Source organism: Clytia hemisphaerica, unplaced genomic scaffold (assembly GCF_902728285.1).
Source record: "Clytia hemisphaerica strain Z4C2 unplaced genomic scaffold, Clytia hemisphaerica genome assembly, whole genome shotgun sequence".
NCBI classification, from domain to species: Eukaryota; Metazoa; Cnidaria; class Hydrozoa; order Leptothecata; family Clytiidae; genus Clytia; species Clytia hemisphaerica.
The window spans coordinates 512,349-528,895 of record NW_027103417.1 but is presented as its reverse complement, the minus strand read 5'-3'; the positions used below and the strand labels follow the sequence as shown (position 1 = coordinate 528,895).

Genomic DNA, 16,547 nt, shown 5'->3' with positions numbered 1-16,547 from the left:
TTATTGATCATTTATTGTGATTTGTTGAACCGTTTTGTTTTGTAGAGTTCTTGACAATTTAACTGGTATTTTCGATGTACTGTAATCTTCTTTCCTCGAATTTCAGGATGTCATCAATGAAATATCACCACCACATAGTATCATATTTGAATATTTTATGCCGTAACCATTAATTTTGTTACTACATATCTTTACAAACTTATTAGAATTGTGTGTTTGTTATGTCTTATCATTGTGGTTTTATAATTCGTTGAAATTTTCGTGATTGACCATAAAAAATCTCCTATTTTTCGTACTTCAGGATTTTTTCAAAAGTCAATAAAATCATTATGGTAAGAATGCACTCTCAATTTTAAACTTTTTGGACCTACCTCGGAGGTCCTTTAATTTAACCTTTGTCCGTCCGTCTGTTACCAGCTTTTCTCGAGATTTTATCATTAGTTTTTTCTGATTTTTTGCTCAAAGATGCATATTAACAATGCCCAAAACATAGTCGAGTCCGATTTTTTGAGAAAATTTTTTGGAAAATACTGGAAATATGCCGGAAAAGCCGGTTTTTTGGCATTTCTCGAGATTTTATCATTAGTTTTTTCTATGGCCTATTCGGATTTTTGAGCAAATTTTTTTCCCGGCCGAAAATCGTCGTTTTTTCAGATTTTCATTGGACTTTTTCCTCATATTTTTTTGTTTTGTTTTTCACACAAATTTGATAATAATGCCCACTATCAAGCATGATTCAATTGTCAATAAAACTGATTTTTGCAACCGGAACTTTCTATTTTTTTCCCTACTCCCCTTCCCTCTCCCCCAATAAACAATCAATCATAAAAATTTAATGCGTTATGCAATTTCGCTAAACGCTATATTTTCTGACTGATGGTTTTCATTTTTCTCCTTATTGCTATCTAATTTTCATCATCAGGTAGGTCCATTCAGCATCTAGCTTGTTACTCTCCTTTCATCCTGATTCCTGTTCCCCGGGATACTTAGGTGGAAATGGGTGCTGGGTATGTGCGGACAATAGGGGTTATAAAAATCAGAAAATTTCAAAATTACTCCCTCTAAGGGTCGGAAAATTTACGACTTTTAGGAAATTTTTTATAATCTCGAGAGAAAAAAAGCTCTTCTAAGGGGCTAAGGGGAACTTTCTCACTAAAATTTTGGGCTGGTCACTGGGTTCAAGTCCTGAAAATTAATTTTTTTAAGAGAAGAAAACTCCCTGTATTATTCAAGGTTCTTAGCCTCAAAATGAAAACTTTTCCTCTTGAAGTCTGTTTGCGATTATCATAGAAAGCTATAGGTTTATTCAACTTGTTCAAACTAATAACTAGGGGCCCAATAACTAGAACAAATATTTTTTCCCTGAAACAACTATTTCAGATTAGAAGGTTAAACACGCTTTTTTTAAGAGATTATTTCCTATAGAAGACACCTGTAGAACAACGTTCGCATTAACAAAAATTAAGACCTTCAAAAACTTTCATAATTCTTTAAAAATGATTTTTTTCTAAATTCTCATTATTTATGATGAAAATTTTCATAATATTATTGATCAGAGGAACAGGCCTGGTATCTAAAACCTTTTAAAAAAATATTCTAAAATTTTAAATGCGCGAAATTTTAAATGCTCAAGATTTTTAAATTTTCATGAAATATTTTTTCTAAAATAAACTTGTCAGAAATTTACTAATTCATAAAAACAGTTGTATAATAGTTTTTATAAATTCCGAACAATAAGAACAATTTAAGAACAATGCTCAGTCTGGAATGGCTGAATCTTCAGCAAATTAGAGGTCAAAATTAGTAAAAATTTAGGGTATGAAACTTATATTACACCAGCCTTTGCCCTAAAAATTAGAAACGTATAAGAACAATTTTCATGCCAAAAGCACTAAAACAATAAATACAGCCTAGCCTCGTTAAAAATTTACTTGCTTTCAAGAAAAAGAGTTTTTATTGAGAAATTTTAGGAAAAAATTCATTGTTACTATCAACTACAAAAATTCTGATAATTGTATTAATCTCCAATCTTTATGTACAAATTTGATTTTTCTTTTCTAAAATGTTTTGGGTGTTTTAAATATTATTACAAGAATTTATAGGTATATAATAATAACATTAACAAAAAATCTTGGAAGTTAGAATTCTCATTATATAAATCATAAGTTAAAAGATTCATGTTAAAATTTTGAAATATAATTTATTTGTCTATAAAATTTGTTTGTCGTAATACACTCTTCACGAGATGCAAAAAATTATTTTAGGGCCGGAGTTTGTTTCGAAGTTGCAAGCTTATATTAAACATTTGATGCTACTTCGGAATATCAGCTGATGCAAGTATCTTTTAAGACCAGATTTATTTTAACTCAAGAAGGCGTATTCAAAATTACATTTAATTTTCTACTTCTGGAAACTTTACGAAACTTTGAATTTCTTTATTAAATTCAAAAAAAAACTTTCTAGGAGCATGCTTGAAAGAAGAGGTTTTTTAAGTTTGTAGTTTAAGTTCGATCATTTCTTAAATTATTGATATTATGATTATTACTATTCTCAAAAGTTTACGCTATTCTCAAAAGTTTACGTTATCCAAAATAGAATCGTTTCAATCAAAGTTAATTTTTCGTCACATTTTCATCGAGTGACAAATTCTGTATATGTGGTACGCAATCGTGCAGGATCTACCGCCGTGAAAATATCTTCATCAAGTTCCTGATCGACTCGGTTCTAAAATGAGAAAAACAGAGAATAAGATGAAAAAGCAAAGAACAGAGTCTTCTTTTTTTTCACTTTTTGATCGTCTGTGTTTTAAATTATTTATTATGAGCCAAAATTGATCAAAAAAAGAATCAACAGAATAGAAATACTTTTAACAAAGATTTACAATCATAATCGAATTTAGTGTGTGGTCTGGTCCCCCTTTTTTAGCCCTTTTTTCGACCTTTTTGTTTCTCACGTTTTTTTTTTGTTCGGCACCTCAAAAGCTATGAAACATAATGCTCATATATTTTATTTTTGAAACTATTGTGAAACATGTTTTGCATCATCTGTGTAGAAATATGGAAAAAATATTTTTCAAAATTTTCTGAAACTGTAAACCAGTTAAAAATATTTTGCTCAACAACCTAAGCCATATATGATATATTTTGGTTTTCAAATCAAATCACGGAACTCAAAATTAGACTATGATGACATAACAGTAAAAACACACCCTCTCTCACTTTAAAAAATTCTTAATGATTTTCCCAATCATACTGATACGATACTACTGAACTGTCACCAAAGATGGATTCAAATACACGTTTTTTTAATAAGAGCAAACTATATAAGAACATAAGCCTTCGATGGCCAAAATATTAAGAACAAGTTGAGAACATTTTAAGGCATCGCGGTCTCTAGTTCTCTAGCAGTTCTCTATTTCTTAGGAAAATGGACAAAGATACTCAAAACATGGTGAAAATAAGAACATGTTAAGAACATTTTTAGGCTTAAAACTCAAAAAGTTAAGATGGGGTTTCAAAAATTGTAGATGTTCTTATAAAAAACGTGTGCACGTTAATTTTTTATAAGAACGTCAAAAGATTTGTTTGTAATTTTGGGTTCTAAGCCTGAAAATATTTCAAAGATGCTTTCAGTTTAAGCAATTCCTTTGATTATTTAATTTTCTAAAACAATACTTGTTCTAGAGTCCTCGAGGTTCTTATATATGTTGTTCTTATAGAAATTAACGTGTTTATTCTTATCTTTGAGGATCAATTTTTAAGAGTATTTTCACTATACAACTATTTTTCAATTTACTGCAGTCATGTTTTCATTTAATACTCTACATAACTTTGGGTGAGAAGATTGGACTTATGATTATGATTAATTAATTCAATTATTTATAAATACTATTTAGTACATTACATTATACTCATTAGAAACTCAAAAAGAATGCTTCCCTTTTTGTTCCTCAACTATCCATTTACACGTTGTAATATTCAAACCGATAATTAGTTACACACTTTTCATCACAATCATGAAAAAGAACACATTGAAATGATATAAGTAAACATGAGTCTTAAACGTGTTTTACCTTAAAAACTTTTTTCAAACTTTATCCTTCTAAATTAATTATGCAAATATTTGTGTTGTTTATTAGCTAAGTTTCCATTAATAAATATTGATTGCTCGATTTTGGAAAATGAAGAAATTTCTCGAATAGTAATCAAACTACCCAAACCCTTTTGTGCTAAAAGCGTCAGAATCGATTTCCTATTTCCTTAATTTTGTTTGTAACTCCCACAGGTCATAATATCCATTTTCATTGATTATAATTAAATAGTTCTAAAAAACGCACTGTATTTCTAGAGGGTATTTTTTTATAAATTGGCCTTGAAATATCAAGAAAGAGACCTGAATTTTAAAACTAGAAATTGAAAAATTTAAATTATTTTGCTATTTTTCTCTCCCTAGAAATATGCTCTAGAGCATATTTTACTTTGAAATATTCTGGACAAAGATAATGTTTAGAGTTAAATATGCCGCATATATATTTTTTAAATTATTTTTTGAAAATAACAACAAATGTCAGCAGAGAGATATAATGACATGTTTTTCTTATGACTTCACTTTTTTCATCAAAAATGTTCAACTTTTTTTAACATCGTAGAGTGATCTTGGGAAAGGAAAATGTGCCATGATGTTTTTTTTCGCCTTCTTTCTTGTTTTCTTAAAATATGCCCCTTATTCCCTAATGTATCTATCATTGAGTAGAAGACTGACCTAATATCGCAAAATTCCACTGTTTAAGGAGAAAAATTCAACCTTTTTTTCCAAATTAAATTATGTTGAAACCTAGAAACCTCCACAAAAAGCAAGGATTCACAGCCAAAAGGTTTTCTACATAAAGATTGATCATTGTCACAAAGAATTTGATTCTCTTTAATTAAACGTAGGTCATTCTCTCATATGAAAATTTGGGGGGGTGCCGGTAACATTCTTAGTCAATTCTCATGGTGAGAAACAATAAAAACTTTGGGGCGAAGCTTGGGAAAATCTAACTTTTTTTGAAAATGTTTATTGCAAAGGGAATTGTGTATTATTTTTTTCAAATTAATAATCATGAGAAAAATGGTAATATCTTGCACCAGGTCTCAACTTAACACACTATCACAAGAAGAAACTCTTGGTAATAAGTGCCATCTTGAAGCACTCTCATTTCTTTCTTTTTTGTTGTGTGTATTTTTTATCCTCTTTTTTTTCTTTTCTTATCCCATATTTTTTTCATTTCTTTTTTTCCCAGTCTTACTTGTCTGTATTTTTTTTCTTTTATGTTTCCTATCTAATGTTTCTAATTAACATTTGGTATCAATTACGGTTTTCTTCATAGGACCATTATTTTTACTGCTGTTTGAATCTCAGTTTACCGACAAATCTTTCCAAGACAAATTTATGAAAAGAGTCATTATTAACACCTTTTTCAATTTTCCCCCGTTTCCACTGTATTTTTCTATCAGCCCTTAAAGTCATACTCAAGGACACCAGCAAAAAAGCTTAGAAGCTTCCACTCACAAACAAAGTTCCTCATACTTTCTCTATCTGATTGACCACTGGTACCCTGCCTTTAGCTTTACGCAAGACCTTACCATGAAACATGTTTATTCGACCTTAAATAAAAGCTTACACGTTTTTTTTTATAAGAACGTCAAAAATTTTCGAAGCCTTCGGATGTTCTTTGTTTTTTGGATTTGAAGCCTAAAAATGTTCTTAAAATGTTCTTATTTTCAGCATTTTTTGAGCATTTTGATGTAATTTCTTAAGAAATTGCATGTTTTTAAGTATCCAAAGCCTTAGTATGTTCTTAGAATGTTCTTAAATTTTTGGGCCCCGAAGCCTTATGTTCTCTTATATAGTTTGTTCTTATAAAAAAAAACGTGTATGTCAAATGATGAAAATGCTTTTTTGTGTAGAATTGATGCTTACTTACTCGAACTTTAACAGGAAAACTACAGAGAGATTCGAATTATAAAAAGAGTGTTTCTCTTTTACGGGAACTGAGAATTTCTTGTCCCAATTATTGAACTATTCGAATAATAGAAGTTTCCAATTAGCGAGAGTTTCCCGTAGTTTTCCTTTAAGAGGACGCTAGAATAACATACCGTGAATTTTGCCAATCCCACCCACATGATACATCACTTAAGTTCAAGCTATAGGTCAAGGAAAATTTCTATTAGCAACACTTTGTTACTTATGAAACCCAAGACCAAAGTATACCTAAAAAATCTGAAGACTGAAAAAAGCATGGGACTGTACACTAGTAGGCACGACCTTGCAAGATCTGACATATCACAAGATATGCGTTAATTTATAAAACTAACTTTATAAGAACATAAGGATTCAATGGTCAAAATGCTGAACAAGTTAAGAACATTTTACGGTTTTGTAGACTCTGAAATGCTTCTTAGGAAAATGGACAAAAATGGTGAAAATAAAAACATGATGTTGAGAACATTTTAAGGTTTAAAACCCAAAAAGTTAAGAACATCCAAAGGCTTTAAAAATTTTGGATGTTCATTATTAAAAAAAACGTGTATTGCAAGATCCTGTTAAGAATTTTGATAAACGTTCTGTGGTCTTGAAGAAATTGAAAGAAAACTAATGAGAAAAAACTTACCAGTGAGTTAGATTGTAACCAACTTTCAGCCTCAATATCATCTCCGTCTACTTCAAGGTCATCATAATCCGCCTCTGAGACTTGTGCTGTAAAACTTGTCATAATACTCTGTTGTGTTTGCTTTGTTGTTGAATCTGATTGTAATAAGTCTTGTAAATGGTGTATATATTCTATTGCTAATCTTAGAGTTTTGACTTTTGATAATTTCTTATTTTTAGGGTCAGTTGGGACGTGACGTCTAAGTCTCAAAAATCCGTCATTAACCATTTTGACACGTCGACGTTCTCGAGCGTTGCGTCGTGCAACGGCAGCCGGCTCTTTCAATTTAGCTGGAAGACGTGATTGAGCTGTACGTTTTCTACCACGCGACGTCGTCATATCGTTACCGTTTTGGGTTCCGGATGACGTTAAATTTGTTGTAAGATTGTTTTTCTTTTTGCTTGTTTTAGTTGCTTTTGGTGTAGGCTGGGTTACAGGCTTAGTGGCTGGTATAATCTCTTTATTCAAGGCTGGTAAAAGTCCTTCCTTTGTTGATACAGTTAGCAAAGAATTGTAAAGAGGTATGGTAAGTCCAGGTGCTAAAAGAGGAGCCTGTAGACTGAAAGTTGTAAAATTGGTTTGAGCTGCAAATCCGGCTAGACTACCAGCAGTTAAACCTGAGGCGATTAGTGGAAAATTAGCGAATGTAGCTCCACTGAAAGTTTGAGGTGTTTCTGCTGACGCTATGAATGTATTATTGTCTTTTTGTGTGATACCATTAGTGAATACGAACGCCGATGTGGTGAGTGCGGGCGGCGTGGGTGGCGATGGGAGCAGTTGAGTGGTTATTAGGTTTGGCGTGGAGGGTGGGGAAATAGTTGATGGTGTGTGGATAGTCTCTGGTAATAATTGTGTTGGAGACTCTGGTAGCTTGGTTTCTTCTTCACTGTCAAAGGAGGTTGCTGTGGCTGGGATCAGATCTGTGGTGCCCGATAGCGGTGGTGGTGGAGGTGGTGGCGACGCTGCTAGTCTCAATGTGATCCCGTTTCCAAGAGGTGATTTTAATTTGACAGCTTCGTGTATGGCCGGTAAAGTTGCGATATTTGTAAAATGACTAAGTGATGGTAATCCTTTGATAATTGTTTGTGGTGGTATAGTCGTAGTCGGTGGGGCTGTTGATTTTGAAGAAGCTTTTTTCTTCTTTTTAGTGGTAGCGTTGTTATTTGAGTGTTTCCGATTCTTCTGTGTTTTTGTTTTTGGTTGAGTTACTTTAATAGGAAAATCATCTGCCTGCCCTGAAGAAGGGATAAGTTGAAGAAATTGTTGTGTTGATGTAGAAGAGGATGATAGTTGAAGAGATGCAGATGGTTTTACTTTACTTTTCTTCTTGTTCGTCGCTGAAGAAGAAGAGGTTGCAGCTGCATTTTTCAACAATTCTGTCTTGTTATTATTCTTATGTTGTTTCTTCATCACATTATTCAAATTCAAACTTTCTTCGCTTGTTGCAGGTTGTTGTTCGGTTGATGTGGTGTTAGTTTTCTCTTGTAAGATGGATGTTGGTATTGAATTAACAGGTGTAGTGATCAGCTGGCCGGATGCGTTTGTAAGGAAGATAGCGTCCGGTAGAATGGTAGAATCGTAGGATATGGTAGTGGGTAGCAATGTAGCGTTCCCGAAGAATTCAGCTGCGGTACGTACAATATTGTTTTTACCGTATTTCGTTTTAAGTTCATCATGATTATTATTAGTATCAGATTTTCGTTTCGAACTGGCTTTCTTTATATTTTCTACTACAGCCTTCATATTTTTTTTGTGTGTTGTTGTTTTGTTTTTTTTTTGAGAAAATTTTTTCCCAACTTTTTATGTACTTGTCATAAAAAAAATTTTCCCCGTGAGAGAGACGAACTTTTTTTTCTTATTATCTTCTTTTTTCTCTTTTCTTCTTCTATTTTTTTTTCATCGTCAATTTTTTTTCATTATATTTTTGTCTCTATGTTTTGTATTGGTGAAAACTGAAATTCTCAACACCTATTCTTCTCTTTGTGTTTTCAAAACACACTAAAATAGAACAAAAAAAAAGAAATAATTATAGCTCATTTATTATTCTATTGTCTTTTTGTTCAAGAAACCCTCAAGAAGAAGACAATGGGGAACAATAGATCAATAAAAAAAGTAAGTCTATTTTACAGACCAGAATTTGAGATAACAGCAAAACCCCTTAAAGCTATTCACTGTTTTTTAGAAGGGTAATAAATTATCTATATCCCCTTTTTTATCAACCACTCTCTGTTCTGTTTTTCCATTTCTCCCTTTTTTTCTATACACTGTTTTTTCCTATTTTCATTTTATTTCGAACATTTCCATGTTTTCTGTTAACACTGCTAAACCAACCAGAAAGCTGAGCTAATATCAGTCATCTATCCTGTGTTGCTTAGCCATAAATAGCGTATTCTACACTTATTTTTTGCTAAAGGAAATAACGGTAGACTGAAAACTTTTCCACCATCGATTTTTAAACTCGACCCTTTTTCATTTAGGCTCCACTGAAAAATTAAGAAATTTACTTTGGAACGAACACCCCTGTCTCAGTGACCCGGTGAAGTTTTTTTGAAATCCGCAGGGGTAGCTATAGGGCTACATACACTACACAATATATTGTCAGGCAATATATTGATGATATATTGCTGAATGTCGACAATAAATTGAAAAGGTGTCCGCAATATATTGTCAGCTCGATTTGCAATATTCCAACAATAAAGGGGGATTCTTTACAGAAAGAAAATTCCTTTTTATAATAGAGTACCAGTTGTTTACTACGGTTTACTTTTACATTACGGTCCGCAAACTATATTGTCGAATATTGTTCGTCAATATATTGCGTAGTCTAAGTAGCCCTTATGAAAAGGTAAAACTAATTTCACCGGGTTTGAATTTGAGATCTCAAAAACTTACTGGGATGAGAACTTTTAACTCATTTTTAACAAAGGGAAACAAATTCTATTACCTTAAGGGAACTTATTTTAGCGGGAACTAATTTTGGCGAGAACTTATTTTGGCGAGTGAGCAAAATATTTAATTTTTGCGAGAACTAATTTTGGCAAATTTTGTCTAAATTCACCGGTCTATATGACCAAGTCACTGATAAGGGCTACTTAGACTACGCAATATATTGACGAACAATATTCGACAATATAGTTTGCGGACCGTAATGTAAAAGTAAACCGTAGTAAACAACTGGTACTCTATTATAAAAAGGAATTTTCTTTCTGTAAAGAATCCCCCTTTATTGTTGGAATATTGCAAATCGAGCTGACAATATATTGCGGACACCTTTTCAATTTATTGTCGACATTCAGCAATATATCATCAATATATTGCCTGACAATATATTGTGTAGTGTATGTAGCCCTATAGGGGTAGGTGTTTTAGAGAGCATTAATGAGTATAAATCTTGAATGTTGTAGATAATGTCGTTGTCTGAATTCATAATAACCAAGGGAGTTTTTTCGTCGGTAAAGTGATTTCTACTAAGCCAAATAAAAACGATCCTACACCTCATATGTATAGCAAGTAAATTTTTTCCTGGGATTTTTTTATAACACCTAAATTGTCAACTTGGGCATGCGCTGCTCAAATGAGATGATCGAGACGGTATTAACGAGACAAATAAATTAGGCAAAGAAAAGACTTTCTCTGTTCGTTTGATCCTGGACCTTCGCCAGTTTTATACCACATGTATCATCTTACGACATACGTCTGATTAAATCTACACCATGAATAAAAAATCCTCTTTTGTTTCATAAGTGTTTCGTACTATTGTTTTCTTTCGTAATTAGATTTTTCCCCTGCACCAGATGGTTTGATAATTAAATATCTCAAGCTTGTCCTAAAATCTTTGATTGATAAACGAGAAGATTTTTCGCAAGAAACAACTTTCTAATTTTTTTCTATAGGAACAATTTTATAAGAACAGATAAATTTAAACAAAGAGCTAAATTTCAGTATTACACTAGTTGTTCACGTTTTTTCTATAAGAACAACCAAAATTTTTGAAGTCTTCGGATGTTCTTAACTTTTTGGGTTTTAAGCCTAAAACTGTTCTTAAAATGTTTTATTTTCTCAATTTTGTGACCATTTTTACCAATTTTCCTAAAAAATCGGGTGTTTTCGAGTCTGCAAAGCCTTAAAATATTCTTAGCTTGTTCTTAGCATTTTGGCCATCGAAGCCTTATGTTCTTATATAGCCTGTTCTTCAACATATCTCGATTTTGAAAAAAATGTTCTTGATCCTCAAAAATATATCAGTAAAAAATATTATGATTTTCTTAGAAAAGGGAACTGCAAGCCAAAAACTTATACCAAAATTATACTTAAGGTTTATTTACACATTTTTTACGCAGAACACGAGCCTTCTTTTAAACTTTTAAGAAAATCTGGGGACATTTCTCGGGGAATTAGACCAAAATAAGAAGACAATAAGAGGGCATTTTTTAGGCTTAAAACTCAACGCTAAGAACATCCGAAGACCTCAAAAACTTTTTGACCTTTTAATAGAAAAAAATTTTCGTCTCTAATAGACTTAAAACTCAATAAAGTTAAGAACATCCGAATGCTTCAAAAATCTTGGATATTCTTATAAAAAAACGTGCATACTTTAATTTGAAGTGGTGAAGATGATTACAGTTTCGTGGGCTTTTGTGAAGAAAGTAAATCTCAGTCAAATCTACTTTTTTGGTTGAAAAAAAGAATCATAAACATTATCACAGTCTCCTACAAAAGTTGGTTATGCTTTCTTGGATTTTATCATAAATCTATTGAAAACAACTGCGACTAAATTTACAACCGCAATCTGTTAAGACTCTGTTACACTCTCAAAAGGAAGATCACATGAAAATGAGGTCGACAGATTTCTTCCGTTATAGTGCGACTTTCTTCACTTTTCATTCTTCATTCTTCACACTTTTTCTTTTGTATTGTTTCGTTATAAAAAGTTGTAATCATAAGTAATGTCAATATGTCTCCTTATGGTCTGCAATATCTGCTTTTCTCGTAAAATACTTTTCCTTTTTTTTTCCTAGAATTTTGAAAGTGATTAAAACTTATGCTACCGGGTGTCCCAGAAGAAAAATCCTCTTTTTTGAAGTGAATTTTCTCGCGTTCCATGAACTCTTAAAGAATCAATCCATTTACATTGAAAAGAGGACGGATAAAATTACAACTACAATCGGTCACGAAATACTTATGGCACAAAAAGGAAATCCACCGGGGTGTTTTGAAACCACAATCGATTTGCAAGTGCTCTAAAGTAGGTTCGAAGGGTAGAGTTTTAAAAGTTCAAAAATGGTCCAGTAGGGCTTGAAATATAGCCTAGAAATCCCTCCCAGATCGAAATAATCGTTGAAATCAAGTTGAAGGCCTGAAATTGACATTCTCGCTTGAACTTCAATTTTCGAAAAATGGTAAATTAGCCAAAAGTGCCAATATGTTATGGCACTGATTGTAGATAAAAAGTTATGGCCTAAATGCTCAAACATTACTTTTCAAAAAAAGTTTAAATAAGGCGAAAAACTTTCATTATTGAATTCCGGAGGTTCGAATTTGCTTTTACAGCTTAATTTTGTCAGCCTAATTTTCTTCAAAAAACCATTTTTATAGAGTTTAATCATATCGTATTACGGCCCTTTCTTAAATGATAATCAAACGCTCGAACCTCATCTTTTTTATCCATCATTTCTCATTTTAAAGCCTCAAAAATTACCTTCCCTGTGCTTGATAGCTGTTATTGAGGACTAGGAGAAAATTCAAAATTTTTGAACCCTTCGATTGTTCTTAACTAAAGTTTTAAGCCTAAAAATGTTCTTCCCATGTTTGTTTCTATTTTTGCCTATTCTCCTAGGGTTTTTTAAAGTCTAAATGTTCTTACCTTGTTCTTAATATTTTGGCCATCAAAGCCCTATGTTCTTATATATTTTGTTCTTATAAAAAACATGTATCTTAATATTTTAAGTGCCAATGTCGTATATTAGACATGGGCTATGTAGGAGGGCTTCGCCCTCCTGTAATGCCCAGTTTGAGTTAGAAATCATTTTTGGTCTAACTCGAAGGAATTGGACTGGGCTTCATGGTCAAGCAAAAAAACAATAAAAAGTGAGTCTATCCAACGAGATTTTAAGTCAAAAAGTCAAAAAAATGCAAAATTTTGACAAAAATCCTCTTTTTTCAGATTTGACCGTTTTTTGACCATTTTTGGTCAACGAGTGATCCAAGAACCTCCAAATTTGGTCCTGCTTTACTTGGTTCTGTCTTCCAGCGAATTGATTTGAAGTTTTACCACTGGGTACCTTTCTATCATTCAAGCAGGTCCATGCAGCGGGCTTTAAATTCCCTTACCTACCCCCCCCCCCTTAGCTGCCGCCCACCCCACTTTTCCTAAATCCGGCGGCGCCGAAGGCGTCTAAAAAAGAGGAGACTCAGCTATCCAACGAGCTATGAGCGAGCTTCTAACTCCTTCTAGATCCGGAGATATAAGCCTTTAAAGTTTGAACTAGCGATTTTCTTTTAAAAACTTAGAAAAAAAATGACCGTGGCACTTAAAGGGTTAAAAAACCCTCGATGATTTTGAAACAGGCACTCGACGTCCTTGACCCTGTATTTTACCAAATGGGCCCTTTTCAATTTTCAATCCAAATTAATCTTTGTTTGTTTATAGAATCTACTTAGGCCGACCAAACGTCAAGAGTATGTTTTTTTGCAACCGTTTGTTTCAAATGACGTAATCTTTCAAGATGGATGACAGTGCTCAGGGAAAAGGACCACGTGGCAAGAAACAAACGTAAGAATTGAATTTTATCTTTTTAACTTTAACTTGATTTACTTTACAATATCAAAACACTGTACCATACCTTATGGTATGTAGCTGGCACTCTACCTCTAGAAAGTAGACCTACCTTCGTTCGCTGGCATTATACCTCTTAAATATATATCCTCATATTTTTACCCAAAATAATGATAAAATACCCTCTGTATATTGCCAATACATTTCAATCTGCCAATACACTTTAGTATATTTATTACATCCCCATACTGCAATTGCATCGCCGGAATACTCTCATTATATCCTTATATTACTGCTATTACATCTCTGTAATACTGCAAATGCATCACTGCGTGTTCACTGTGATACTGTCATTATATCACTGTTATACAGGCATTATACCTCTGTAATACCGCTATTACATTCCTGTAATACTGCTATTACATCATTGTTATACAGGCATTATACCTCTGTAATACCACCATTACATCTCTGTAATACTGTAAGCAGATTTTACCTTGTCTTAAAGTGAGGGTGGAAGAAATAAAATCAGTTGTCGTCCTTTTGTTTTCATGTTTCAGGTATCTTAAAGACTTCTATTTTAGTTGTAGCATTATCTGGTTCAATTGTTTTGTGATTTTCTTGCGACAGCAGCCTTGATCATTCCAAAGAATCATTATTACTAGAATATCGATTCCGTGGAATGATTGGGGCTGCTGTTGTTGTTGCTGCTAGATTCAGCCTCAAAGCGGTCTATATATTGTTACCTTCTACAGGTAATTCGATAACGGATTCGATTTGATTTTTCGATAACCTGGCTTTCAACAGCGCCAGGCGTCTCAACAGGAACTGTGCTGTCCAAAGCAGCACAGTTCCCGTTGAGACTTCTGGCGATGGTTGTTGTTACATTCTGAAAATCAATGGCAAACCATGTTATAAGCTACAAACAAGTTCATTTAATGGGTATAATTCTGTTCAAATAAACTAAATAAAGGATTTTACCAATTTTCACGGTATAGAAAAAATTAAGAAATACAATGTATCAGAAATCTACTGAATATTTTCAGCCTTTGTTTTTTTAATTCCATCTCGCATCAATTATTATTGAAGAATGTTTCGAAAACTCTGAAGTTCCTTGGGTAAGTCTGTAACTTCTGGTGGCAGGTTGTTTATAATGTTTTATCTTGATACGTTTTTAGATTTCAATCACCACCACCGAGAGACATCTCAATGATTGAGTATGCTAATGAAGCTATACATGATATGTTGAATTATCTAAGGGAAGAAGTCTTCCATTGCATTATTATATTTGAACCATTTACATTCTGAAAATCAATGGAAAACCATGTTATAAGCTACGAACAAGTTCATTTACTGGGTATAATTCTGTTCAGATAAACTAGATAACCAATTTCTTCGGCTTAATTGGGAGATTGCATTCTGGCCGTCCTCAAAAGTGCAAATACAGAAACTCGCTAACGACTTCCTAATTTCCCTCCAATGGCATTGTTTAACCCGGGCAAAGGTTCGATCACTTACCAAGTGAACCGCTGCGAGTGGGAATCGAACCTCAGTCGCCTGTGCAGCAATGTTGTTCTGTTTTGACTGGAAAGTGTTGAGATTGAGAGTTTGTTTTTAAGTCAGACACTGTCAATTATCCATTTTGTTTTAAAGAGGTTTTTTTCAGAAATAATGTGAAATTGACGTCAAATAAAACTATTTCAACACGATTGACGTCAAAATGTAATCTCAATGTATTGTTTAGCCTTAGGAACTACAGTCATGGTAACGCTTGATTTACTAATTTTGACATTGTAGCAACAAGTTATTTTAAAATGGCGGTAATTTTTCGCCCTCGAGCGCGTTCAAAACACCTTATTTAAACAAGTTTAGTCACGCCATCTGGTCAAAGTCAGAAATTTCCAACGATTTAAGACAAGCAGTCAATGACGAGAAACCTTGAAAACTGATTTGTTATTTCAACGATTTGAGACCGGGGGGGTGGGGGTACTTAGGCAAAAAAAAGTCCTGCGAAGGGTCGTAAAAATCAGAAAGTCAAATTTCAGTCCCACTAAGGGTCGGAGAAATCGTAAAATTTCAACTTTTTACCCCCTCAAAGATCAAAATTTGGTCAAAATTGGTCAAATTTGTCCCAATAAGGGTCGTAAAATTCACAAAATTTTCCTTTGATTTTTCCTTTTTAGTCCCGGTAAGAATCCAAGGATCGAAAATCGGGCGGCACCCCCCCCCCCCCCCAGCTTGCAACCCTAGCCCCCCTGGGGATTTGAGACTTCCAATAAAAGTGTAAAGGCTCTGCTCAAATAGACCTGTTACTGCAAATGGGTTTAATAATATTGTATCAAATTTAGGAAATTTTGGTACACAGGCAAAACTAGTAACCCTTAAAGATTTGTCCTTTTTAATTTGACTGTTTTTATGCTTAGTCTCTACACTCCAACTGTAACTTGTGGGAAAAAAATCTCCCTGGTCAACGGATTTTTCTTAAGGTCAGATACCTATCACTAGCCATCAAAGTCTTATGTTCTTATATCTTTTGTTTTTATAAAAAAGGTGTATTTAAAAAAAAGGAATTGGAATCGTGAAAAAACCCTCGCTGATTCTGAAACAGGCACTTGACGTCCTTGACTCTGCATTTTACCAAATAGACCCTTTTCAATCCAAATTAATCTCTGTTTGTTTATAGAATGGAGCTACTCTACTTAGGCCGACCAAACGTCAAGAGCATGTTTTTTTGCGACCTTTTGTTTCAAATGACGTAATCTTTCAAGATGGATGACAGTGCTCAGGGAAAAGACCACGTGACAAGAAACAAACGTAAGAACTTGTTGAATTTTGTCTTTTAACTTTAACTTGATTTAATTTACAATATCAAACACTCTCCTTATGGTATGTAGCTGGCACTCTACCTAAAAAGTAGACCTACCTTCGTTCGCTGGCATTATACCTCTTAAATATATATACCCATATTTTTACCCAAAATAATGACAAAATACCCTCTGTAGTTTTGTCAATACACTTTAGTATATTTATTACACCCCCATACTGCAATTGCATTGCCAGAATACTACCATTACATCACTG

General features: G+C 33.2%; 2 protein-coding genes across 7 annotated transcripts in view; one reads left to right on the top strand and one right to left on the bottom strand.

Annotated features, from left to right (window-relative positions):
- The first annotated feature begins 69 nt into the window (after nt 1-69).
- Nucleotides 70-16,547, top strand: part of LOC136797681 (beta-1,3-galactosyltransferase 6-like) — a 55,065-nt gene continuing 38,587 nt past the window's right edge. For 4 of the 6 annotated variants that reach the window (XR_010845285.1, XR_010845281.1, XR_010845284.1 and 1 more), the window contains exons 1-4: nt 8,232-8,321; nt 8,757-8,803; nt 13,341-13,463; nt 16,150-16,280. The gene's annotated coding sequence lies outside the window, so the exon portion shown is untranslated. Of the gene's footprint in view, nt 333-6,870; nt 7,071-8,231; nt 8,322-8,756; nt 8,804-13,340; nt 13,464-14,644; nt 14,936-16,149; nt 16,281-16,547 lie in introns of those variants that run through there. The other 2 variants (XR_010845283.1, XR_010845286.1) reach the window with 2 other exon arrangements.
- LOC136797680 (uncharacterized) lies at nt 1,996-8,504 on the bottom strand. The gene is made up of 2 exons (XM_067054266.1): nt 6,653-8,504; nt 1,996-2,724 (listed from the first exon to the last, which is right to left on the bottom strand). Exons 1-2 carry the CDS (start codon nt 8,432-8,434, stop codon nt 2,632-2,634), a joined length of 1,875 nt encoding a protein of 624 aa, XP_066910367.1. The 5' UTR covers nt 8,435-8,504; the 3' UTR covers nt 1,996-2,631.

Coding starts and splice junctions, on each gene's coding strand:
- LOC136797680 (XM_067054266.1), bottom strand. CDS start 8,434: ATGAAGGCTGTAGTAGAAAATATAAAGAAAGCCAGTTCGAAACGAAAA. Junction 2,725..6,652: donor GGTTACAATCTAACTCACTG/GTAAGTTTTTTC, acceptor TTCTCATTTTAG/AACCGAGTCGATCAGGAACT.